The sequence below is a fragment of the Oncorhynchus mykiss genome, chromosome 21 (genome assembly GCF_057628025.1).
Source record: "Oncorhynchus mykiss isolate SJ-2025 chromosome 21, ASM5762802v1, whole genome shotgun sequence".
Lineage (NCBI taxonomy): Eukaryota > Metazoa > Chordata > Actinopteri > Salmoniformes > Salmonidae > Oncorhynchus > Oncorhynchus mykiss.
This window is the reverse complement of record NC_143042.1, coordinates 14304220-14330257: the sequence shown is the minus strand read 5'-3', so window position 1 is coordinate 14330257 and position 26038 is coordinate 14304220. Positions and strand designations below refer to the sequence as shown.

General features: G+C 43.8%; 1 protein-coding gene across 1 annotated transcript; it reads left to right on the top strand.

Annotated features, from left to right (window-relative positions):
• Positions 1-38: 38 nt before the first annotated feature.
• Positions 39-23888, top strand: LOC110500068 (putative polypeptide N-acetylgalactosaminyltransferase 8). The gene is made up of 11 exons (XM_021577211.3): positions 39-402; positions 16405-16651; positions 17087-17253; positions 17393-17576; positions 17661-17858; positions 18062-18176; positions 18357-18542; positions 18793-18930; positions 22541-22636; positions 22791-22955; positions 23086-23888. The coding sequence occupies exons 1-11, from the start codon at positions 210-212 to the stop codon at positions 23218-23220; spliced, it is 1824 nt and encodes a 607-aa protein (XP_021432886.3). The 5' UTR covers positions 39-209; the 3' UTR covers positions 23221-23888.
• The last annotated feature ends 2150 nt before the right edge of the window (positions 23889-26038 follow it).

The window sequence follows — 26038 nt, the reverse complement described above, 5'->3', positions numbered from 1 at the left end:
GCCCAAAGTCAAATAAAAGTAACTGTGTGCTTTTAGTCAGAAATTAATTTGAATATTAGGATAAGAAACTCACACCCCCTGAGTGCCAGCCAGGTATGGTGCACCTCACACTTCCTCCTTTCAGGCGAGCCTGGATCTTAGTGAGAGAGTGATAGAGGAAGGCCATCCTGTCTGTATCCCCAGGCTGAGCACTCACACGCTTAGGGACGATGAGGCTAGGCTGGGTTCGACAGCTGGCCCCTTTGCTGGCCATGGCTGCTGGAATACTCTACATCACATCCATTAAGTGGGAGGTTCATTCTCATGGGGAGAGACTGCAGGGGGCCCATCAGAATGAATCGGCCAGGGGCCAGGACATTCTCAAGAGGCTGGAGAAGATGGAGGCTCACATCGAGAAGCTGGGTAAGTCTCAATCTCCTTCATTTACCTCTGACTTACCTGGAAGAGAAATACCAGTAGCTCTGTCCAAGTACTGTACCTGGACTGCAATCTGCCACTGTTGTGGCTGGTTGGGCAGATTTAGAGGGGAGTATTTGAGAACACATTAGAATCTAGCCTGCGCCTACATGTAGAGTTGATCCCAGAAAAAGTTCATTCACACTTCACAGTGATGATTGTAGAAGGGAATCTGTTCCCAATTAAATAAAGAGTTTAAATAAACTAAAAAAGAATTAAATAAAATTACCACTTTAGATTGTTCTTTAATCCTGTATACTGTTGCTGGTTGAACTACATTTATTCAGTTTTGATCTATCAACTTCTATGTGCCAAAGTTTGCCATATTGCTTCATTTTACATTTACAAAAAATAAAACACTTTTACAACAGTTACATCAAGGTAATTCTCCAACATAAAAAATTGCAGAATGGCGCAAAGTTCTGTACCCAATCTTCAAGGAGAATAAATTGAAAGGGAAACGTGTAGCTCTTGTAGATGATAAACTGTTTATTGATAACCAAATGTTCCGAGACAGAAAGTGTAATGATGTGGGCTGAGAGTCGGATTGCAAGTTCAGGGAGTGAATGTTTTAATAAATAAACACAACATAATACAAAGTAAGAACCACGAACAGCGCACAGACATGAAACAGCAACAATGACGCCTGGGGAAGGAAACAAAGGGAGTGACATATACAGGGCAGGTAATCAAGGAGATGATGGAGTCCTGGTGAGTGTCATAATGCACTGATTGTCAGATTCTCCCTAGGAGAGGTGGGTGTGGAGTCAGGCGTAGGAGAGAGCGAATTGCAAGAAAGGGCGTTTTATTTACAAGTCCAAAGAACAGGAACAGGACCACAACAGTAGCCACAGAACAACAGGAACGCAGTCCAGAAAAAACAGCTGTTCAACAGAACAAACCAAAACGCAAAATGACAGCCTCAGGTGTAGAGAGCAGAGGGTTGATTTGTAGTATTTATTCTCTGGCATAAAACAGTCACGCCAAATACAGGGCGCATAACACTGACCAGCCCAAAACACAGGCCAACGGTCTGGAGAAAAGGAGAACACATCCACAACCGACAGTGAACAAAATTAATCGCGCACAAACCTACGTGGGCCTAACAGGCTTAAATAGACCAAAAATCCAGAAACACAAAAAGGAACAGGTGCAACTATTAAGACTAAACCAACAGAAAAGGAAAAAGGGATCGGTGGCGGCTAGTAGACCGGCTACGACAACTGCCGAGCACCGCCCGAACAAGCAGGGGAGTCGTGACAGTACCCCCCCTCCGACGCGCGAGCCTCGAGGGCGACCCGGGGGGCAAGGCGCCGGCCGATCCGGGTGGAGGCGGTGGAACTCACCCAGCAGAGATGGGTCCAAGATGTCCCCCACTGGCACCCAGCACCTCTCCTCCGGACCGTACCCCTCCCAATCCACAAGGTACTTGCAGGCCCCTCACCCGACGACTAGAATCCAGGATGGCATGTACAGTGTACGCCGGGCCCCTCTCAATGTCCGGAGGGGGGGCAGAGGGACCTCCCACACCTCAACGTCCTGCAGTGGACTTGCTACCACCGGCCTGAGGAGAGACACCTGAAATGAGGGGTTAATACGATAGTAAGGGGGAGTTGTAACCTATAACACAACTCGTTTATTCTCCTCAGGACTTTAAATAGCCCCACAAACTGAGGGCCCAGCTTCCGGTAGGGCAGGCGGCACAGGGGCCTCACTGCGGTGGCGGTCAGCGCTCTCCTTCTGCCGCCCACTGGCCCATTTCAGAGCTTCCTGGACGGCTCTCCAGGCCTCTTTTGAGTGCTGGCCCCATTCCTCCACCGCAGGAGCCTCGGTCTGACTCTGTTGCCACCTTACCAGGACCGGCTGATAGCCCAACACGCACTGAAACGGTGACAGGTCCACATCCTGGTTCACTCTCTCCACCTGCCGATTTCTCTCGGGGTGAAAACCCGAGGTGAGGCTGACCGAGACCCCCAGACGTTCCATGAACGCTTTCCAGACCCTGGACGTGAACTGGGGACCCCGATCAGAAACTATGTCCTCAGGCACCCCATAGTGCCGGAAGACGTGTGTAAACAGGGCCTTCAGCGGTCTGTAGGGCCGTAGGGAGACCGGGCAAAGGGAGGAGAAGGCAGTACTTAGAAAACCGATCCACCACGACCAGGATCGTGGTGTTCCCCTGTGACAGCCATAATAGGGATTGTAATAAAAAAATGTATAGAAAAGCAATAAAATACAACAATTGTTAAAGAAATAAACTACAACTACACTATACCATTCTAGATGTGTCATGGCTTCCACCCAAGTCGGTTCCTCTCCTTGTTCGGGTGGTGTTCGGTGGTAGGCGTCACCGGTTTTCTAGCCATCATAGATCCATTTTTCATTTTCCATTTTGTTTTGTCTTCTTTTCCTACACACCTTGTTCTCATTTCCCTCATTAAGTGTTGTGTATTTAACCCTCTGTACCTCCCATGTCTTTGTGTGGAATTGTTTGTTTGTAGTGCTTATGCACATTTGTTACTGGTGCGAGTCGGGTTTTGTACAAATTATGGTTATTTTGATGCTGTTGGTTTTGTATTAAACTGCTCTGGTTATTACCTAGTTCTTCTCTCCTGCGTCTGACTTCACTGCCACCAGTTACGCACACCTTTTTTTTTAGATGTTGGAAAATAATGAGTATTAGACTTTCCAATAATAGTATTTCATAAATTGATAAGACAGCATTACAATAACAAATAATTAGTGAAATAATGCATCTTCAAATATAAGGAACTGGAACACAAAAGTACTCAATCAACATGGAAGAGATAAAACACAGCAAACAGAGGACATAGAAGGCACAGTATGTGGGTATGTGCAGATGTATTGTGATGGGTTAAGCGAGTGAAAAAGGATACAGTAAGGGTTGCAAATCCCAGAGCTCATGTGTGTTTGTGAGCAGGGGTGTTGAGAGAGCTTTCAATTTTGTGCAGATATGGGATATACATTTTTAAATAAATTATAAATATAGTTTATGTATTTATTACCTGAGGACAAAGTGAGGGAAATGATCTCTGAGAAATTGAAGATGGACCACATGAAGATTGAGGTGGAGCGCGCCCACAAGACCGGAAAGCCCACAACCGGCCCAGGTGACAGGCCCAGGCGGATAGTGGTCAAGTTCCTGAGGTTCAAGGACAAGGAAGCTGTTCTGGAAAGAGCCAAGAACTTGAGAGGGACATATCATATCATATCATCATCCTAAATGAGGAATATCCTGAAGCTGTGCACCAGAAGAGGAAATAACTGATTGCAGCCATGAAAGCTACCAGAGTGCATGTGTCACGCTCGTCGTCGAGGAAATTACCAGACCAAGGTGCAGCGTGGTGAGCGTACGTTTTTCTTTATTATAAATGTCGCCAACAAAACAAGAAACAACAAAAACGAACACGAAGCTTACAAGGGCTATACAGGCGACTAAAAAAGACAACTACCCACAAAATACAAAAGGAAAAAAGGCTGCCTAAGTATGAACCATACCCGGCCAAAACATAGAAACACAGAACATAGAGTTTCCCACCCGAGTCACACCCTGACCAACTAAACATAGAGAATAAAAATATCTCTACGGTCAGGGCGTGACAGCATGGGAAATTGCTTACATTCGCCATAACAGGCTCATTGTCCACCCTCCCTCCCAGAAGCATGGAAGGGATGAGAGAGCCACACACACACACACACACACACACACACACACACACACACACACACACACACACACACACACACACACACACACACACACACACACACACACACACACACACACACACACAATTGATTAATGGACTGCTGAATGTATATTTTTTTCTCTAGCTTTGTTTGCTCTTTTCAATATTATGTCTATCCTCTTATAAGCTATCCATGAAAGGGCTGAAAATAGCCCATATTAATATATGTAGCCTTAGAAATCAGGTTCACGAAATCAATAATTTGCTAACATCAGATAACATTCATATATTAGCCATTTCTGAGACACACTTAGATAATTCATTGCAGTAGCAATACAAGGATATAACATCTACAGAAGAGACAGAAATGCTTATGGGGGAGATGTGAGGGTGGTCAGCTACATGGGAAACACCTGGGCCCGGTGTGTCCCAGGATAAATAGACCTCTTCCACATTCATGGAAGAGACTCTCTCCATGCAGACACCTTTATAGATTTTGTTGTGTTTCTTGGTGGCCTTTTGGTTGTTTGCTTTGGCACCTTTCAACACCCTGCATTATCACATTCATGCATGCAAAACACTCACTTACACTACTGATTACACACACCATTGTATATTATACTTAGTTACTTATTTAATAAATATATATTTTGTTACTCCTTATCTCCACGATTGTCTCCCTTTTGTTACGGGCTTTGAGCCGTTTCGTGACAAGTGGGGGCTCATCCGGGATATTTGAATGTATTGGGTTGGGAGACCGTGGAGGTACGTGTTTGGTTTGCATATTTTGTTTTGAGTTAGATAGGTCCAGTATTGTTTGCCTTTGTTGTTTGGTTTGTGTGCTGCGTTGGAGAGTATAATGGTTAGTTTCCAGGCCCTGCCCAGCCTGGAAAATCTTGTTCTACTTTCTGTTGGGATGTCAGTCTGAGGTGAGTAATCGGTTGTGTACCTCGGTGGGAGATTTGGGTAGGGTAGTGGAACTTGCTACCCGGAGCTATAGCCTTTTTCCCCTGATAGGCTTAGCGACGTGTCATTTTTGGACATGTTGGGCATGGTTAAATGTTTGTTATTTTTGTGTGGTGTCTGGACTGGGCAGTTGTCTCGGGGGCACATCCGTGGCTTGGTGGCATTTGCCAGCATGCTGGGGAGTTTTATTTCCTTGCCAGGTGGCTACAGTGCGTACATTCCCACCGCAAATCTGCACAAAGACTAGGGTTGAGTTATTGTAGGTTTTGGGGAAGCTCCGTATCCCATCTCTCTTCTGTGGTGCTCAGGGTGATTGTCATTTCTTTGGTTGTGGTCTAATGTGCTCAGCAGAGGGGTTGAGCAAGATTATTTACTTATAACTATGGTGTCTCATGTAGATGAGTTCATTCGCTTTCCATCAGAGGAACTGTTAGAATTATGTACGAAAGAACAGCTGTTGAAGATCGCTGAACACTACAAGGTAGAATGATTGAAATTAGTGAAATTCTGTTACTTTGGGAAGTGACTATGAATCGTTGGACGTGACTACGAATCGTTGGAAGTGACTATGAATCGTTGGGAGTTGTTGTAAAAATTAAGAAGGTCCCTGATGTTCTTTCGTTGGAGTTTGTAGCTGTTGTGGACTTTTGTGCCAAGTTCCTGAATGTTTACGTGACTGACCATTGTTTGGGGTTGTCATGTTCTATCTTTCCTGTCTGTTCTCTCCTGGTCTTGTGTTCTTCTTTCCTCTTAAACATTGCTTCCTATGCGCAAAGGTTGCTGAGGTCTGGGGAGGAGGATGTTGGCTGGGGCAGGTGGAGGTGTGAACATGTAAACCCTCGTCAATTTGGGACGCAGAGGCTGTGTCAATTTGGGACGCAGAGGCTGTGTCAATTTGGGACGCAGAGGCTGTGTCAATTTGGGACGCAGAGGCTGTGTCAATTTGGGACGCAGAGGCTGTGTCAATTTGGGACGCAGAGGCTGTGTCGTTGTTCCGGGGCCCTTGTTGGTCCCCGGTTTTATGGGGGGGGAATGTGACGACCCTGCCACTCTGTCTGCCGTATTCTCTCTTTGTTCTTGTTTCCTTATTAGGATGCCGGTGGGCGGAGTTGGGAGTGTGGTCAGCTACTTGGGAAACACCTGGGCCCGGTGTGTCCCAGGATAAATAGACCTCTTCCACATTCATGGAAGAGACTCTCTCCATGCAGACACCTTTATAGATTTTGTTGTGTTTCTTTGTGGTTTTTGGTTGTTTGCTTTGGCACCTTTCAACACCCTGCATTATCACATTCATGCATGCAAAACATTCACTTACACTACTGATTACACACACCATTGTATATTTTCCTTAGTTGCTTTATTTAATATCTATTTTGTTACTCCTTACCTCCACGTTGTCTCCCTTTTGTTACGGGCTTTGAGCCGGTTCGTGACAGAGGTTCACTTGGCACATCTAAAGCCTTTTGTTAGGCTACCAAGTACTAACAGTCAATCTCTAAATAATGTGTCAAATGCTTGATTGTGTATGTGATGTAAACAGAGGTCTACTTTCTTGGGGATATGAATATTGACTGGTTTTCATCAAGCTGTCCACTCAAGATGAAGCTTCTTACTGTAACCAGTGCCTGTAATCTGGTTCAGGTTATTAATCAACCTACCAGGGTGTTTACCAACGCTACAGGAACAATATCATCCACATGTATCGATCACATTTTTACTAATACTGTAGAACTTTGTTCTGAAGCTGTACCCATGCCCATTGGCTGCAGTTATCACAATGGTAGCTATATCCAGGAAAGCCAAAGTTCCAACAGCTGGACCTTAATTAGTGTTTAAGAGATACATACAAAATATTTTGTTGTGACTCTTGTGTGGAGAATGTTAAAAATATTTGGTCTGTGATTCATGAGGAGCATCCAGATGCTGCACTTAATGAATTTATTAAATAGCTTCTTCCAATTATTGATGAACATGCACCTTTTAAGAAACTGACTGTTAGAACTGTTAAGGCTCCATGGACTGATGAGGAATTGAAAAACTATGGTTGAAAGGAGAGGCAAAAGGAGAGTCTGGCTGCACATCTGACTGGCTGAACTAAACTCAAAAAGAAGACAACTGTATTATAATGCCAAAATAAATTATATAAAGAATGATGGAAAAAAAACTGGATTACTTTAAATGAAATTAGGGGCAGAAAGACAAATTCAACTCTTTTATTGAATCAGATGGCTTATTCATCACAACTGTTTGATGTTGCCAATTATTTGTATAATTACTTAATTAGCAAACTTAGTAAATACCAACAACGAACAGTAAGCCATTGTGTTCATGCATAATGAAAGAAAAGCTTTGCAAGTTTGAATTTTAATTTCCTGTGGGAGAGGTGAAGTAATTATTGTTATCGATCAATAATGACAAACCTCCTGGCATTGACAACTTAGATGGAAAGCTACTGAGGATGGTAGCTGACTCTATAGCCACTCCTATCTCTCATATCTTTAATCTGAGCCTAGAGGAAAGTCTTTGTCCTCAGGCCTGGAGGGAAGCCAAAGTAATTCCGCAACCCAGTAAAACGGCCTTTACTGGTTCTAACAGTAGACCTATAAGCTTGCTGCCAGCTCTGATCAAACAGTTGGAAAAAATTGTGTTTGACCAAATATAATGCTATTTCTCTGTAAACAAATTAACAGACTTTCAGCATGCTTCGAGAGAAGGACACTGAACATGTACTGACACAAATGACTGATGATTGGTTGAAAGAAATCGATAGAAGATTGTGGGAGCTGTACTGTTAGATTTCAGTGCAGCCTTTGATATTATTGACAGTAACTTGTTGAAAAAACGTATGTGTTATGGCTTTTCAACCTCTGCCATATTATGGATTCAGAGCTATCCATGTAATAGAACTCAGAGTTTTCTTTTTTGGAAGCTTCTCTAATGTCAAACATGCAAAGTGTGGTGTACCGCAGGGTAGCTACTCTTTTCTATTTTTACCAATGACCTGCCACTGGCAATAAACAAAGCATGTGTGTACATGTATGCTGATGATTCAACCATATACGCATCAGCAACCACAGCAAATTAAGTCGCTGAAACTCTTAAAGAGTTGCAGTCTGTTTTGGAATGGGTGGTCAGTAATACACTGGTCCTTAACATCTTTAAAACTAAGAGCATTATATTTGGTACAAATAATTCCCTAAGTTCTAGACCTCAGCTGAATCTGGTAATGAATGGTATGGCTGTTGAACAAGTTGAGGAGAGTAAATTACTTGGCGTTACCTTAGATTGTAAACTGTCATTGTCAAAACATATACAGTGCCTTGCGAAAGTATTCGGCCCCCTTGAACTTTGCAACATTTTGCCATATTTCAGGCTTCAAACATAAAGATATAAAACTGTATTTTTTTGTGAAGAATCAACAACAAGTGGGACACAATCATGAAGTGGAACGACATTTATTGGATATTTCAAACTTTTTTAACAAATCAAAAACTGAAAAATTGGGCGTGCAAAATTATTCAGCCCCCTTAAGTTAATACTTTGTAGCGCCACCTTTTGCTGCGATTACAGCTGTAAGTCGCTTGGGGTATGTCTCTATCAGTTTTGCACATCAAGAGACTGAAATGTTTTCCCATTCCTCCTTGCAAAACAGCTCGAGCTCAGTGAGGTTGGATGGAGAGCATTTGTGAACAGCAGTTTTCAGTTCTTTCCACAGATTCTCGATTGGATTCAGGTCTGGACTTTGACTTGGCCATTCTAACACCTGGATATGTTTATTATTGAACCATTCCATTGTAGATTTTGCTTTATGTTTTGGATCATTGTCTTGTTGGAAGACAAATCTCCGTCCCAGTCTCAGGTCTTTTGCAGACTCCATCAGGTTTTCTTCCAGAATGGTCCTGTATTTGGCTCCATCCATCTTCCCATCAATTTTAACCATCTTCCCTGTCCCTGCTGAAGAAAAGCAGGCCAAAACCATGATGCTGCCACCACCATGTTTGACAGTGGGGATGGTGTGAGCTGTGTTGCTTTTACGCCAAACATAACGTTTTGCATTGTTGCCAAAAAGTTCAATTTTGGTTTCATCTGACCAGAGCACCTTCTTCCACATGTTTGGTGTGTCTCCCAGGTGGCTTGTGGCAAACTTTAAACAACACTTTTTATGGATATCTTTAAGAAATGGCTTTCTTCTAGCCACTCTTCCATAAAGGCCAGATTTGTGCAATATACGACTGATTGTTGTCCTATGGACAGAGTCTCCCACCTCAGCTGTAGATCTCTGCAGTTCATCCAGAGTGATCATGGGCCTCTTGGCTGCATCTCTGATCAGTCTTCTCCTTGTATGAGCTGAAAGTTTAGAGGGACGGCCAGGTCTTGGTAGATTTGCAGTGGTCTGATACTCCTTCCATTTCAATATTATCGCTTGCACAGTGCTCCTTGGGATGTTTAAAGCTTGGGAAATATTTTTGTATCCAAATCCGGCTTTAAACTTCTTCACAACAGTATCTCGGACCTGCCTGGTGTGTTCCTTGTTCTTCATGATGCTCTCTGCGCTTTTAACGGACCTCTGAGACTATCACAGTGCAGGTGCATTTATACGGAGACTTGATTACACACAGGTGGATTGTATTTATCATCATTAGTCATTTAGGTCAACATTGGATCATTCAGAGATCCTCACTGAACTTCTGGAGAGAGTTTTCTGCACTGAAAGTAAAGGGGCTGAATAATTTTGCACGCCCAATTTTTCAGTTTTTGATTGTTAAAAAAGTTTGAAATATCCAATAAATGTCGTTCCACTTCATGATTGTGTCCCACTTGTTGTTGATTCTTCACAAAAAAAAAACAGTTTTATATCTTTATGTTTGAAGCCTGAAATGTGGCAAAAGGTAGCAAAGTTCAAGGGGGCCGAATACTTTCGCAAGGCACTGTAGATTCAATGGTTGTAAAGATGGGAAGAGGTCTGTCCATAATAAAGAGATGCTCTGCTTTTTTGACACCACACTCCAAAAAGCAAGTTCTGCAGGCTCTAGTTTTGTCTAATCTTCATTATTGTCCAGTTGTGTGGTCCAGTGATGCAAGGTTAAGCTGCAGCTGGCCCAGAACAGAGCACTACATCTTGCTATTCATTGTAATCAGAGGGCTGATATAAATGCTATGCATGCCAGTCTCTCTTGGCTAAGAGTTGAGGAGAGACTGACTGCATCACTTCTTCTTTTTATAAGAAACATGAATGTGTTGAAAATCACAAATTGTTTGCATAGTCTACTTACACACAGCTCTGACACACACACACTTATCCCACCAGACATGCCACCAGGGGTCTTTTCACAGTCCCCAAATTCAGAACAAATTTGAGAAAGCGTACCCTTATTATATAAAGCCATTGTTGCATGGAACTCCGTTCCATCTTATATTGCTCAAATAAACAGTAAACCTGGTTTCAAAAACCAGATAAAGCAACACCTCGCGGCACAACGCCTCTCCCCTATTTAACCTAGATAGTTTGCGTATGCATTGATATGTATGTTTTATGTAGTTCTGTCATTGAGCTGTTCTTGTCTATTAATGTTCTGTATTATGTCATGATTCATGTTTTGTGTGGACATCAGGAAGAGTAGCTGCTGGTTTTGCAACAGCTAATGGGGATCCTAATAAAATACCAAAATACCAAATATGCAGTCAAATCAGAAAGATGACTGCAGCCAGAGAACTACTAAAGCAGCACCGCCCCCTCAATATTCTGAGCCTGCCTGGCAGGGTTGGTCCTAAAAGCCAAAGCCCCCCAAGGAAATTCTCAAAGCTGATGTTTAGAAACTTGACAACCTTGTACCTAGCCGGTGGGGTCAAAAGTTTTAGAATACCTACTCATTCAAGGATTTATCTTTATTTGGACTATTTTCTACATTGTAGACTAATAGTGAAGACATCAAAACTATGAAATAACACATATGGAATCATGTAGTAACCAAAAAAGTGTTCAAATCAAAATACACTGCTCAAAAAAATAAAGGGAACATTTAAACAACACAATGTAACTCCAAGTCAATCACACTTCTGTGAAATCAAACTGTCCACTTAGGAAGCAACACTGATTGACAATACATTTCACATGCTGTTGTGCAAATGGTATAGACAACAGGTGGAAAATATAGGCAATTAGCAAGACACACCCAATAAAGGAGTGGTTCTGCAGGTGGGGACCACAGACCACTTCTCAGTTCCTATACTTCCTGGCTGATGTTTTGGTCACTTTTGAATGCTGGCGGTGCTTTCACTCTAGTGGTAGCATGAGACGGAGTCCACAACCCACACAAGTGGCTCAGATAGTGCAGCTCATCCAGGATGGCACATCAATGCGAGCTGTGGCAAGGTTTGCTGTGTCTGTCAGCGTAGTGTCCAGAGCATGGAGGCGCTACCAGGAGACAGGCCAGTACATCAGGAGACTTGGAGGAGGCCGTAGGAGGGCAACAACCCAGCAGCAGGACCGCTACCTCCGCCTTTGTGCAAGGAGGAGCACTGCCAGAGCCCTGCAAAATGACCTCCAGCAGGCCACAAATGTGCATGTGTCTGCTCAAACGGTCAGAAACAGACTCCATGAGGGTGGTATGAGGGACTGATGTCCACAGGTGGGGGTTGTGCTTACATCCCAACACCGTGCAGGACGTTTGGCATTTGCCAGAGAACACCAAGATTGGCAAATTCGCCACTGGCGCCCTGTGCTCTTCACAGATGAAAGCAGGTTCACACTGAGCACATGACAGCCGTGACAGAGTCTGGAGACACCGTGGAGAACGTTCTGCTGCCTGCAACATCCTCTAGCATGACCGGTTTGGCGGTGGGTCAGTCATGGTGTGGGGTGGCATTTCTCTTAATGTGTTGCCAGAGGTAGCCTGACTGCCATTAGGTACTGAGATGAGATCCTCAGACCCCTTGTGAGACCATATGCTGGTGCGGGTGGCCCTGGGTTCCTCCTAATGCAAGACAATGCTAGACCTCATGTGGCTGGAGTGTGTCAGCGGTTCCTGCAAGAGGAAGGCATTGGTGCTATGGACTGGCCCGCCCTTTCCCCAGACCTGAATCCAATTGAGCACATCTGGGACATCATGTCTCGCTCCATCCACCAACGCCACGTTGCACCACAGACTGTCTAGGAGTTGGCGGATGCTTTAGTCCAGGTCTGGGAGGAGATCCCTCAGGAGAACCACCTCATCAGGAGCATGCCCAGGCATTGTAGGGAGGTCATACAGGCACGCGCAGGCCACACATATTACTGAGCATCATTTTGACTTGTTTTAAGGACATTACATCAAAGTTGGATCAGCCTGTAGTGTGGTTTTCCACTTTAATTTTGAGTGTGACTCCAAATTCAGACCTCCATGGGTTGATACATTTGATTTCCATTGATAATTTTTGTGTGATTTTGTTGTCAGCACATTCAACTATGTAAAGAAAAACGTATTTAATAAGAATATTTCATTAATTCAGATCTAGGATGTGTTATTTTAGTGTTCCCTCTATTTTTTTGAGCAGTGCATATTTTACTTTTGAGATTCTTCAAATAGCCACCCATTGCCTTGATGACAGCTTTGCACACTCTTGGCATTCTCTCTACCAGCTTCCCCAGAATGCTTTTCCAATAGTCTTGAAGGAGTTCCCACATATGCTGAGCGCGTGATGGCTGCTTTTCCTTCACTATGCAGTCCGACTCATCCCAAACCATCTCAATTTGTTTGAGGTCTTGTGGAGGCCAGGTCATCTGATGAAGCACTCCATCAGTCTCATTCTTGGTAAAATAGTCCTTACACTGCCTGGAGGTGTGTTGGGTCTTCGTCCTGTTTAAAAACAAATGACAGTCCCACTAAGCCCAAATGAGATGGGATGGCGTATTGCTGCAGAATGCTGTGGTAACCATGCTGGTTAAGAGTGCCTTGAATTCTAAATAGATCATAGGTAGTGTCACCAGCAAAGCACCCCAACACCATAACACCATTTCCCATACACATGTGGATACTATCCATTCACCCACACCGTGTCTCACAAAGACACGACGGTTGAAACCAAATATCTAAAATTTGGACTCACCAGACCAAACACTGTTGCTCGTGTTTCTTGGCCCAAGCAAGTATCTTCTTCTTTTTGGTGTCCTTTAGTAGTGGTTTCTTTGCAGAAATTTGAACATGAAGGCCTGATTCATGCGGTCTCCTCTGAACAATTGATGATGGGATGTGTCTATTACTTGAACTATGTGAAGCATTTATTTGGGTTGCAATTTCTGAGTCTGGTAACTCTAATGAACTTATCCTCTGCAGCAGAGGTAACTCTGAGTCTTCCATTCCTGTGTCGGTCATCATGAGAGCCAGTTTCATTATAGTGCTTGATGGTTTTTGCGACTGCACTTGAAGAAACATTCAAAGTTCTGGAAATGTTCCGTATTGACTGACCTTCATGTCTTAAAGTAATGATGGACTGTCTTCGCTTATTTGAGCGTTCTTGCCATAATATGGACTTGGTCTTTTACCAAATAGGGCCATCTTCTGTATACCCCCTACCTTGTCACAACACAACTGATTGGCTCAAACACTTTAATTAAGAAGGAGAGAAATTCCTCAAATCAACTTTTAACAAAGAACACCTGTTAATTGAAATGCATTCCAGGTGACTACCTCATGAAGCTGGTTGAGAAAATGTGTGTGCAAAGCTGTCATCAAGGCAAAGGCTGGCTATTTGAAGAATCTCAAATGTAACATTTGTTTAACACTTTTTTGGTTACTACATAATTCCATATGTGTTATTTCATAGTTTTGATGTCTTCATTATTATTCTACAATGTAGAAAATAGTCTAAATAAAGAAAAACCCTTGAATGAGCAGGTGTTCTGAAACTGTTGACCGGTAGTGTATGTACAGTATATCACAAAAGTGAGTACACCCCTCACATTTTTGTAAATATTTGAGTATATCTTTTCATATGACAACACTGAAGAAATTACACTTTGCTACAATGTAAAGTAGTGAGTTGTCACGTTCTGACCTTTATTTCCTTTGTTTTGTCATGATTTAGTATGGTCAGGGCGTGAGTTGGGGTGGGCAGTCTATGTTTGTTTTTCTATGATTTTGGGATTTCTATGTTTCGGCCTAGTATGGTTCTCAATCAGAGGCAGGTGTCATTAGTTGTCTCTGATTGAGAATCATACTTAGGTAGCCTGGGTTTCACTGTTTGTTTGTGGGTGTTTGTTTCCTGTCTTTGTGTTTTCTGCACCAGATAGGACTGTTTCGGTTTTGCCACATTGGTTATTTTGTATTTGAAGTGTTCTGTTTGTATTTATTATTAAATAAGATGGACACTCAGCACGCTGCGCTTTTGTCCTCTCCTTCCCAGGAAGAAAGCCGTTACATGAGTGTACAGCTTGAATAACAGTGTAAATTTGCTGGCCCCTCAAAATAACTCAACACACAACCATTAATGTCTAAACCGCTGGCAAAAAAAAGTGAGTTCACCCCTAAGTAAAAATGTCCAAATTGGGCCCAATTAGCCATTTTCCCTCCCTGGTGTCATGTGACTCGTTAGTGTTACAAGGTCTCAGGTGTGAATGGGGAGCAGGTGTGTTAAACTTGGTGTCATCGCTCTCACATTGCCTCATACTGACGGGTCACTGGAAGTTCAACATGGCACCTCATGGCAAAGAACTCTCTGAGGTTCTGAAAAAAAAGAATTGTTGCTCTACATAAAGATGGCCTTGGCTATAAGAAGATTGCCAAGACCCTGAAACTGAGCTGCAGCACGGTGGCCAAGACCATACAGCGGTTTAACTGGACAGGTTCCACTCAGAACAGGCCACGCCATGGTCGACCAAAGAAGTTGAGTGCACGTGCTCAGCGTCATATCCAGAGGTTGTCTTTGGAAAAAAGACGTATGAGTGCTGCCAGCATTGCTGCAGAGGTTGAAGGGGTGGGGGGTCAGCCTGTCAGTGCTCAGACCATACGCCGTACACTGCATCAAATTAGTCTGCATGGCTGTCGTCCCAGAAGGAAGCCTCTTCTAAAGATGATGCACAAGAAAGCCCGCAAACAGTTTGCTGAAGACAAGCAGACTAAGGACATGGATTACTGGAACCATGTCCTGTGGTCTGATGAGACCAAGATAAACTTATTTGGTTCAGATGGTGTCAAGCGTGTGTGGCGGCAACCAGGTGAGGAGTACAAAGACAAGTGTGTCTTGCCTACAGTCAAGCATGGTGGTGGGAGTGTCATGGTCTGGGGCTGCATGAGTGCTGCCGGCACTGGGGAGCTACAGTTCATTGAGGGAACCATGAATGCCAACATGTACTGTGACATACTGAAACAGAGCATGATCCCCTCCCTTCGGAGACTGGGCCGCAGGGCAGTATTCCAACATGATAATGTCCCCAAACACACCTCCAAGACGACCACTGCCTTGCTAAAGAAGCTGAGGGTAAAGGTGATGGACTGGCCAAGCATGTCTCCAGACCTAAACTCTATTGAGCATCTGTGGGGCATCCTCAAACGGAAGGTGGAGGAGTGCAAGGTCTCTAACATCCACCAGCTCCATGATGTTGTCATGGAGGAGTGGAAGAGGACTCCAGTGGCAACATGTGAAGCTCTAGTGAACTCCATGCGGAAGAGGGTTAAGTCAGTGCTGGAAAATGGTGGCACACAAAATATTGACACTTTGAGCCCAATTTGGACATTTTCACTTAGGGGTGTACTCACTTTTGTTGCCAGCGGTTTAGACATTAATGGCTGTGTGTTGAGTTATTTTGAGGTGACAGAAAATGTACACTGTTATGCAAGCTGTACACTCACTACTTTACATTGTAGCAAAGTGTAATTTCTTCAGTATTGTCACATGAAAAGGTATACTCAAATATTTACAAAAATGTGAGGGGTGTATTCACTTTTGTGATACTGTATATTTATATATGTGGGTATGTGTATGTATATACACATTTAAATATACTCTATATATTTACCCAAAAATATTTTGACGATTAGAAATGATGCTGACAATTACATTGATGGAAGCTACAATCTATCTGCAATATTAAAGCTGACCTACCCAAAAAATAAAATAAAACAATAATAAACAAAAACCTTATTAATCAACTTTTAAAAAAACACATAAAACAGTGACTGAAGCTATGTATATGAGATCATGCTCTGTTTGCATCAAAAGGAGTGACTCATGTTGATTCTGGCAGTCATAACACATTTATTACAGTGTGATGAACAGCTGTCATGTGTGTCCACAGTGAAGACAATCAACGACGGGAGCAGTCTGAAAGAGGGGCAGGCTGTGAAGGCTCCCGAGGTCAAGAAGGACAGGAAGGTGGTGAAGAAGGTGTACCCCAACTCAGCTCTGTTTACACGCTGGGGTGATGAGCTCTCAGAGGAGGAGCAGAAAGAGGCAGAGGGGCTGTTTCAGATGTATGGATACAACGCCTTCCTGAGTGACAGACTACCCCTGAACAGGGAAATCCCTGATACTCGCGATCCTAAGTAAATCATTTTCCTCATCCCTCCTCCAACTCCAACTCAATATCATAAATTCTAACCACAGTCTGTTGCATTGCGGCCATCCGAGGTCAATTCCATCTCAGCACTGTGAATGCAATTTGAGCAATCGTGACCTTAGAATTAGAAGGTTTTATCTATCTAATAAGGTTCTACCTCTCATTTGTTTGAACGGTGTGAGCAATTCTTTATCTTGTATTCTTTTAAACTGAACAACGTGAAATGGGGTATTTAGAGTACTATATAGGTAGAGAACATTGAACAGAGCGAGGCTATGTCAATAAATACATTTTGACAAAAATGCTGTCCAAGCTCTCGCAATGATATTGAAATTGGCAATCACTTTAAGAGTGAAACAGCAGCTTGGTGAAGTGAATGAATGACATGAGGTGGACCAAATGTGTTTGTTGTGCCTGTTAGGTGTGCTAAGCACCAGTATCCCCATGACCTGCCCACCATCAGCGTGGTGTTGATCTACTTGGACGAGGCCCTGTCAATCATCAAGAGAGCCGTCCGCAGCATCATAGACAAGACCCCCCAACGCCTGCTCAAAGACATTATACTGGTGGATGACCACAGCTCCAATGGTTTGCATATTTGGTCTCTTCTCTACATATAGAAACATTTGAAATTACAATTGTTAACATTTAGATTGAACTTTGATTGAAAGGTGTGGCTTTCAACGTTTGTTGTGCACCACCGATTTGCAATTGTGTGCTTTCACAGACGATCTAAAGGAGAAGTTGGATGCCTACATCAGCTTCATCCATGAAGAGCGTCCAGGCCTGGTGAAGAGAGTGAGACACTCAGAGCAGCTCGGTCTCACACAGGCCCGCCTCTCAGGGTGGAGGGAAGCTGAAGGAGATGTGGTGGCCATCTTGGACGCCCACATAGAGGTCCATGTGGAATGGTAGTCTAAATGAAATATCTCAGTGAGACTTTCTGAATCCCCCCCCCCCAACATGGTGTTTTGACTCTGTGTTTCTGTGAACAGGGCGGAGCCTCTGTTAGCTCGGATAAAGGAGGACCGCACGTTGGTGTTGACACCGGTGTTTGACAACGTCCAATTCGATGACTTGACAGTCACACGTTATGTGCCTGCTGCAGATGCCTTTGACTGGGCCCTGTGGTGTATGTATGAGTCCTTCAGACCTGAGTGGTATGCCTTGAAAGACGAGTCACAGCCAGGAAAGTGAGTTGTTTGTGATTTCAGTATAGGATGATAGTCCAGTTTCACAAATCTGTTTGAATAGGCGATAAGGAAAGCACAGCATTGGGAGGAAAATCATACCTAATATTTACACCTGGATTATTATTTTGCATTATATATTCATTAAATGAATGTCACTTCTCCCAATGTGGAAATGACCATGATTTGTACTGTATGTTTGTCAGGAGCCCCTCCATTATGGGCATACTAGTGGTTGATCGCCTGTTCTTTGGGGAAATTGGTGCTCTGGATGGTGGTATGAAGATCTATGGAGGAGAAAATGTTGAACTGGGTATCCGGGTAAGCCCCTCTGCTACAGTTTCTAAATGAATGTTTGAAATCAAAGCAGACTTGTGTTTGCAGAATTACTTTTTGTCCTTGAGTCATTCAGTTTGAACAAACCAATCTACATCCAACATCCAGACACTTCAGTCCATATCTATAAACTCTTCCTTCTCTCTTGGTGTTTGGTGTGTCGAGGTGTGGCTATGTGGTGGAAGTGTCGAGGTCATACCTTGTTCTAAAATAGCCCACATCGAGAGGGCCCATAAACCCTATCTCCCCGACCTGAGCATTACAATGAAGAGGAATGCTCTGAGAGTGGCTGAGGTCTGGATGGATGACTACAAACATAATGTCAACATTGCCTGGAACATCCCACTGAAGGTACTGTACACAACAAACCAATCAAACAGTAGGTTTTGTTCAGCTGTTCCTATAGAATAGCAATGATTGCTGTTTTGCATGCCTTGTGTTTGAAAATAAGTAGACTAGACAGTCAATATTATTTAAAAAATGGTCTATTACTCAATGCCACAATAAAGATCATAGGATCCATGTAAAATGATGGCAGTAAGCAAAAGTGGATAATAGGTGGCCTGTGTTTCTGATTTGGAAATCGTCTTTCTCACCACAGGATCACGGCATAGACATTGGGGATGTTTCAGAGAGGAAGAAGTTGAGAAAGAGACTGAACTGCAAACCCTTCCAGTGGTATCTGGATAACGTGTATCCCATGTTAGACCCCTTGGGTAACTTGCTTGGTTATGGAGCTGTGAGTGATGCTAAAATGTTACAGTTGTTCGATAATTATTTCCTCACCAACTGTGTTTAGTGGCATGCATGGCATCCTTTTTCAATAGGATGCAGGGTCATACATCCAACTCATTATCTAATCAAATCAAAGTTTATTTGTCACGTGCGCCGAATTCAGCAGGTGTAGGTAGATCTTACAGTGAAATGCTTACTTACAGGCTCTAACCAATAGAGCAAAAACATCTATTAGGTGAACAATAGGTAAGTAAAGATATAAAAACAACAGTAAAAAGACAGTGAAAAACGATAGCGAGGCTATAAAAGTAGCGAGGCTACATACAGACACTGGTTAATCAGGCTGATTGAGGTAGTATGTACATGTAGATATGGTTCAAGTGACTATGAATATATGATGAACAGAGAGTAGCAGTAGCGTAAAGAGGGGTTGGCGGGTGGTGGGTGGCGGGTGGCAGGACACAATGCAGATAGTCCGGTTAGCCAATGTGCGGGAGCACTGGTTGGTTGGGCCAATTGAGGTAGTATATACATATGTACATGAATGTATAGTTAAAGAGACTATGCATATATGATAAACAGAGAGTAGCAGCAGTGTAAAAGAGGGGTTGGGGGGGCCACACAAGGAAAATAGTCCGGGTAGCCATTTGATTACCTGTTTTGGAGTCTTGTGGTTTGGGGGTAAAAACTGTTGAGAAGCCTTTTTGTCCTAGACTTGGCACTCCAATACCACTTGCCATGCAGTAGTGGAGAGAACAGTCTATGACTGGGGTGGTTGGGGTCTTTGACAATTTTTAGGGCCTTCCTCTGACACCGCCTGTTGTAGACGTCCCGGAAGGCAGGCAGCTTAGCCCCAGTGATGTACTGGGCCGTACGCACTACCCTCTGTAGTGCCTTGCGGTCGGAGGCCAAGCAATGCCGTACCAGGCAGTGATGCTCTCGATGTTGCAGCTGTAGAACCTTTTGAGGATCTCAGGACCCATGCCAAATCTTTTTAGTTTCCTGAGGGGCAATAGGCTTTGTCCTGCCCTCTTCACAACTGTCTTAGTGTGTTTGGACCATTCTAGTTTGTTGGTGATGTGGACACCAAGGAACTTGAAACTCTCAACCTGCTCCACTACAGCCTCGTCAGTAAAAATGGGGGCGTGATCGGTCCTCCTTTTCCTGTAAGTCCACAATCATCTCCTTAGTCTTGGTTACATTGAGGGATAGGTTGTTATTCTGGCACCACACTGCCAGGTCTCTGACCTCCTCCCTATAGGCTGTCTCATCGTTGTCTCATCGTTGTCGGTGATCAGGCTGTTGTGTTGTCTGCAAATGTAATGATGGTGTTGGAGTCGTGCCTGGCCATGCAGTCGTGGGTGAACAGGGTGTACAGGAGGGGACTGAGCACGCACCCCTGGGTGCTCCAGTGTTGAGGATCAGCGTGGCTGATCTGGGGGCAGCCCGTCAGGAAGTCCAGGATCCAGTTACAGAGGGAGGTGTTTAGTCCCAGGATCCTTAGCTTAGTGATGAGCTTTGAGGGTACTATGGTGTTGAATGAGCTGTAGTCAATGAATAGCAGTCTCACATAAGTGTTCCTTTTGTCCAGGTGAGAAAGGGCAGTGTGGAGTGCAATAGAGATTGCATCATCTGTGGATCTGTTTGGGCGGTATGCAAATTGGAGTGGGTCTAGGGTTTCTGGGATAATGGTGTTCATGGCCATCGAGGTGAGTGCTACGGGTATGTAGTCATTTAGGCAGGTTGCCTTTGTGTTCTTGGGCACAGGGACTATGGTGGTCTGCTTGAAACATATTTGTATTACAGACTCAATCAGGGACATGTTGAACATGTCAGTGAAGACACCTGCCAGTTGGTCAGCACATGCCCGGAGCACACGTCCTGGTAATCCGTCTGGCCCTGCAGCCTTGTGTATGTTGACCTGCTTTAAAGGTCTTACTCACGTCGACTACGGAGAGCGTGATCACACAGTCTTCCGGAACAGCCGATGCTCTCATCCATGCCTCAGTGTTGCTTGCCTCGAAGCGAGCATAGAAGTGATTTAGCTCGTCTGGTAGGCTTGTGTCACTGGGCAGCTCGCGGCTGTGCTTCTTGTTGTAGTCTGTAATAGTCTGCAAGCCCTGCCACATAAGACGAGCGTCGGAGCCGGTGTAGTAATATTCAATCTTAGCCCTGTATTGACAGTTTTCCTGTTTGATGGTTCATTTCAGGGGATAGCAGGATTTCTTGTAAGCTTCCGGGTTAGAGTCCTTGAAAGCGGCAGCTCTACTCTTTAGCTCGACTGTTGCCTGTAATCCATGGCTTCTGGTTAGGGTATGTACGTACAGTCACTGTGGGGACGACGTCCTCGATGCACTTATGGATAAAGCCAGTGACTGATGTGGTGTACTCCTCAATGCCATCGGAAGAATCCCGTAACATGTTCCAGTCTGTGATATCAAAACAGTCCTGTAGTTTAGCATCTGCTTCATCTGACAACTTTTTTATAGACCCAGTCACTGGTGCTTCCTGCTTTAATTTTTACTTTTAAGCAGGAATCAGAAGGATAGAGTTGTGGTCGGATTTACCAAATGGAGGGCGAGGGAGAGCTTCATACGCGTCTCTGTGTGTGGAGTTTTTTCCCTCTGGTTGCACATTTAACATGTTGATAGAAATTTGGTAGAACTGATTTAAGTTTCCCTGCATTAATGTCTCCGGCCACTAAGAGCGCCACCTCTGGGTGAGGGGTTTCCTGTTTGCTTATTTCCTTATACAGCTGACTGAGTGCGGTTTTAGTGCCAGTATCTGTCTGTGGTGGTAAATAAACAGCCACGACAAGTATAGCTGAAAACTCTCTAGGCAAGTAGTGTGGCCTGCAATTTATCACAACATACTCTACTTCAGGTGAGCAAAATCTAGAGACTTCTTTAGATTTTGTGAACCAGCTGTTGTTTACAAACATGCACAGACCCCCCCCCCCCCCCCCCTCGTCTTACTGTTGCTGTTCTATCTTGCCGGTGCAGCGTATATCCCGCTAGCTGAATATCCATGTCGTCATTCAGCCGCGATTCCGTGAAACATAGGATATTACAGTTTTTGATGTCCCGTTGGTAGGATATTCGCGATCGTACCTCGTCTAATTTATTGTCCAATGATTGCACGTTGGCGAGTAATATTGACGGTAATAGCAGCTTTCTGCGGGTCCTCATGAGGCATCCTGTTCTGTGTGCTCTGTACCTGCGTTTCTTCCTCTGGCAAATAACGGGGATGTTGGCCCTGTTGGGTGTTTGGAGAAGGTCCTGTGCGTCTTGCTTGTTGAAGAAAAAATCTGTGTCTAATCCGAGGTGATTGATCGCTGTCCTGATATCCAGGAGCTATTTTTTTGCCGTCAGATACGGTTGCAGAAACATTATGTACAAAATAACGTGTATCCCATGTTAGACCCCCTGGGTGACTTGCTTGGTTATGGAGCTGTGAGTGATGCTAAAATGTTACAGTTGTTCTGGAACTTTTTCCTCACGAACTGTGTTTAGTGGCATACATGGCATCCTTTTTTCAATAGGATGCAGGGTCATAAATCAGGATAGGAATCTGCACTTTTATAACTGTTTAATCTCTGTCCATAAAATCAACAGCTGGTCAATGACCAGAAGATGGATCTCTGTATAGATCAAGGCCCAGTTCCAGGGAACACACCTATTTTATATGGATGTCATTATTTTGGTCCACAGGTTTGTAGAAACATTGCTTAATATCTTAGAATTTAACTACATGTATAATATGGTTCATCCCATGGCAGACTTGGTATTCAATCCATGCCACAATGCAAAGTACTGTCAATACCACAGACTCAGAAAAGCCTAAATATCTATACTCTCTGTCCAGAACTGTTATTATCGAGCCAGTGGGGAGATCTACATTGGGGGCATCAAGTCTCACAAGTACAACAGTAATCGCTGTCTGGTGGACACTGGCACTCGAACCCCAGGACTGTATGAGTGCAAGGTGGCCCAGCAGAAGGGATTCCACATGCTCTGGGACTTCCAACAGGTAAGCACTTAAAAATGAAATAGGGAATTTGATGCTTATAAATTGTTGGAAACAACGGAGATGTCTTTGACTTTTTTCATTTTTTTATTATTGTGATGCTGTACAGTAGAATGTTTGTTGTATTTTACAGGGAAAAGCCATCCAGAACAGACAGACAAAGAGATGTCTGGAGATTGCACCAGGGGAGGACACCTACTACCAGCTCATCCTTCAGGAGTGTAGTGGGCAGCACTGGAACATACAGAATCTGATTAAAGACTTCTGATACACAGAGATAGTTAGGCCTACTGTACCAGAGACAATACAGCAGGACTATAGGAGTTATGCTGCAATCATAAGCAAGTGGGAAGGTGGTATTTACCACATACGACTGGTAAAAGTCCACTTGTACGCCCCTCCAACTGGTAATTATTAGTGGGAAACTCGTCTATCTTCCCTGAGGTCCGACTTCTCCCACATGCTGACCTCTGACGAAATTACCCTTTTATCATCATTTTCAGCAGTTCAATGCAACAACAAAACATTATTTACAAAAATATGTCCTTAAATGTTTTTGAACACTATAATTTTTGTACAAACATGATATCTGTACTTACAGTTTATGGTTGATGCAGCTTCTTGGCTCTTAGCCTATCTGAGTTTCTCAATGAGTTCAATGCATGTGAATGCATCCAACTGGTATTTACGACTTCACAACTGGTAATTACCACCTTCCCACTTTGTTATGAACACATCAATATCATCATGCTTTGAAAAGCTGGTGGTCAGCAGTGAGATGACTGTGTAATCTAAGTGATCTATTGGTTTTACATATTTTCATGGGGACAGATGTACAGTTTCTTCACAGAATGTGGAATGCTATTGAGCTGTGTTCTCCTTGGTCCTGAATGTAAATGCAATAAACAATAAATATTATTCCTGTTTTTATGCTAATTTGTAGTTTCTTATTGATTTTCACCAAAGAAGGTCAATGAATATTTGTCTGCATTGACATCATATAGAGCTGAATTGACATCAGTGTAGTTTTGATGAAGTCCCGTCCTCAACTGCTCAGGGATTTCTCTATGAGTTCTCGGAGATGAACTTATTCCACATCCTCTGCCGCATGGCCAGCCCTCTCTCCATCAACTGTGATGGCTGTGAGCTATATCTATGGTAAAGTCATGGTTTCTAGGACATATAACTACAACTCACAGACAAACACCTCATAGAATTCATGTGAGTCCCCAGCGTGCCATATAAAAACTGGAGATTTGAGGGCAAAAGGACTGTATTTAAGTTTAGTTAAGGGGCGGCAGGTAGCCTAGTGGTTAGAGCGTTGGGTGGATCGAATCTCCGAGCTGACAAGGTAAAAATCTGTCATTCTGTCTCTGAACAAGGCAGTTAACCCACTGTTCCTAGGCCATCATTGTAAATAATAATTAGTCCTCAACTTACTTGCCTAGTTAAATAAAAAGTTGGTTTCCTTCTTTTTACTGTTTCAGACAGCCATTAAATATGGAGTGAATGCGATGTTGTTGATCCTCTGTATTTTCAAGTATTGCCGTGGCAGCATCATGTTAAGAGTATGCTTGTCATAAGCAGGGACTAGGGAGTTTATACAAAAGGGCTATGTTGTATCTTGACTCTTCGGATGAACTTTAGACTCGGGAATGGGGACCGAGACTGATACATCGTTTTAGATGCAACGAGTGTTTTATTGAAAAGTTATGTGTCTTACATTACTTCAGGAAGTCCCTTTAACAACCGACTTCAATACCCATAATGCTTAGCATTAGAACTACGGCTTCAGAAACCCACATAGTACATAAATAGTTAGTCCCAATATATAAAATATAGTATTTCCTCCCGCTTAAATGGCATATCCACATTAACATAAGCAAACTAAACTTTCTCTTACTTGTGAGAGAGGGTAGACTGCCTCAACATCCCTCTAAACCCAAAGATGAGTATTATGCCCCTTGCTTCCAGGGTTAGCACTATGTATAACATTCAGGAGGTTTTCTTTCTCTAGGTCGGTTGCGACATAACCCGGGATCAGGCTTAGTCACAGGCTGGTGTAGCATCTGTTGGCGGCAGTGAAGAAGAAGCTGGTGCGGTTGCTGACTTGTTCTGGTGGTGTGTCAGCTCGTCTGTGAAGGTACCTCTGCTTCAGGGATTGAAGCTGCAGGTTCTCGTGGGAGCAACTGGTTAACATGTCTCTGCCAGGTCTGGTTGTCTTGGGTGCAGACTGTATGAGGCAGGCCAAGTCTTTTGAGAACAGTTGCGGGTGGCCACCTTTCTGTAGTGGTGTAGTTGCGTGTGAGGACTGGATCTTCAACAGTGAACTGTCTGTCTTTATACCATTTAGCTGGCTGGTTGACTTGGTCTTGCTGCTTGTTTTACACCAACGTTTTGGTGGGCATGTCTTTTCATGAGCAGATAGGCAGGGGACGTTCCAGTTGTTGCATGAGGGGTATTACAATACTTTAGTGGTGCTTCACTTCTGGACGCCTTGAGTGCATGTTTGTCTGAACCCTTCACTCTTCAAGTCTATGAGTGGATGGATGATAAGGACTTGAGAGGATGTGTTTGATTCCATTGCTCTGGAGGAAATGTCCATCTCCTTGGAAACAAAAGATTGCCATTGTCCGTGACTAACTGCTCAGGCATTCCGAGACATCCAAACATCTCCAAACAGGTACGTGATCCCGAAGATAAGATAATAAGGGTATTTCAGTCCTTGACGTGAAAGCAATGGGCTTCTCCTGCAGATGTGCTGTCAGACACGACGGCCCGAACTCCATATAGGGAAGCGTTGCAGGCCAGTGGAATTGGCAAGAACAGGTCAAAGTGAGTCAACACCTTTTCAATCAATGCTGCCTTTCTTGAAAGTAGTGTCACACTTTGTAAACAACCAGGATTTGCTCTCTCTCATTACCTCATGCAAAGGCTTCAGCTGCAGGATGAACTCGTCGTAGTCATTCAGGACGCCAAGGAAAGGCCGCAGCTGGCCGACTTTCTCTGGAGTAGGAGGATCTACAATGACTGTCACTTTCAATGGGGCTGTGTGGAGACCGCCAGCATCAATCAAATGGCCTAAG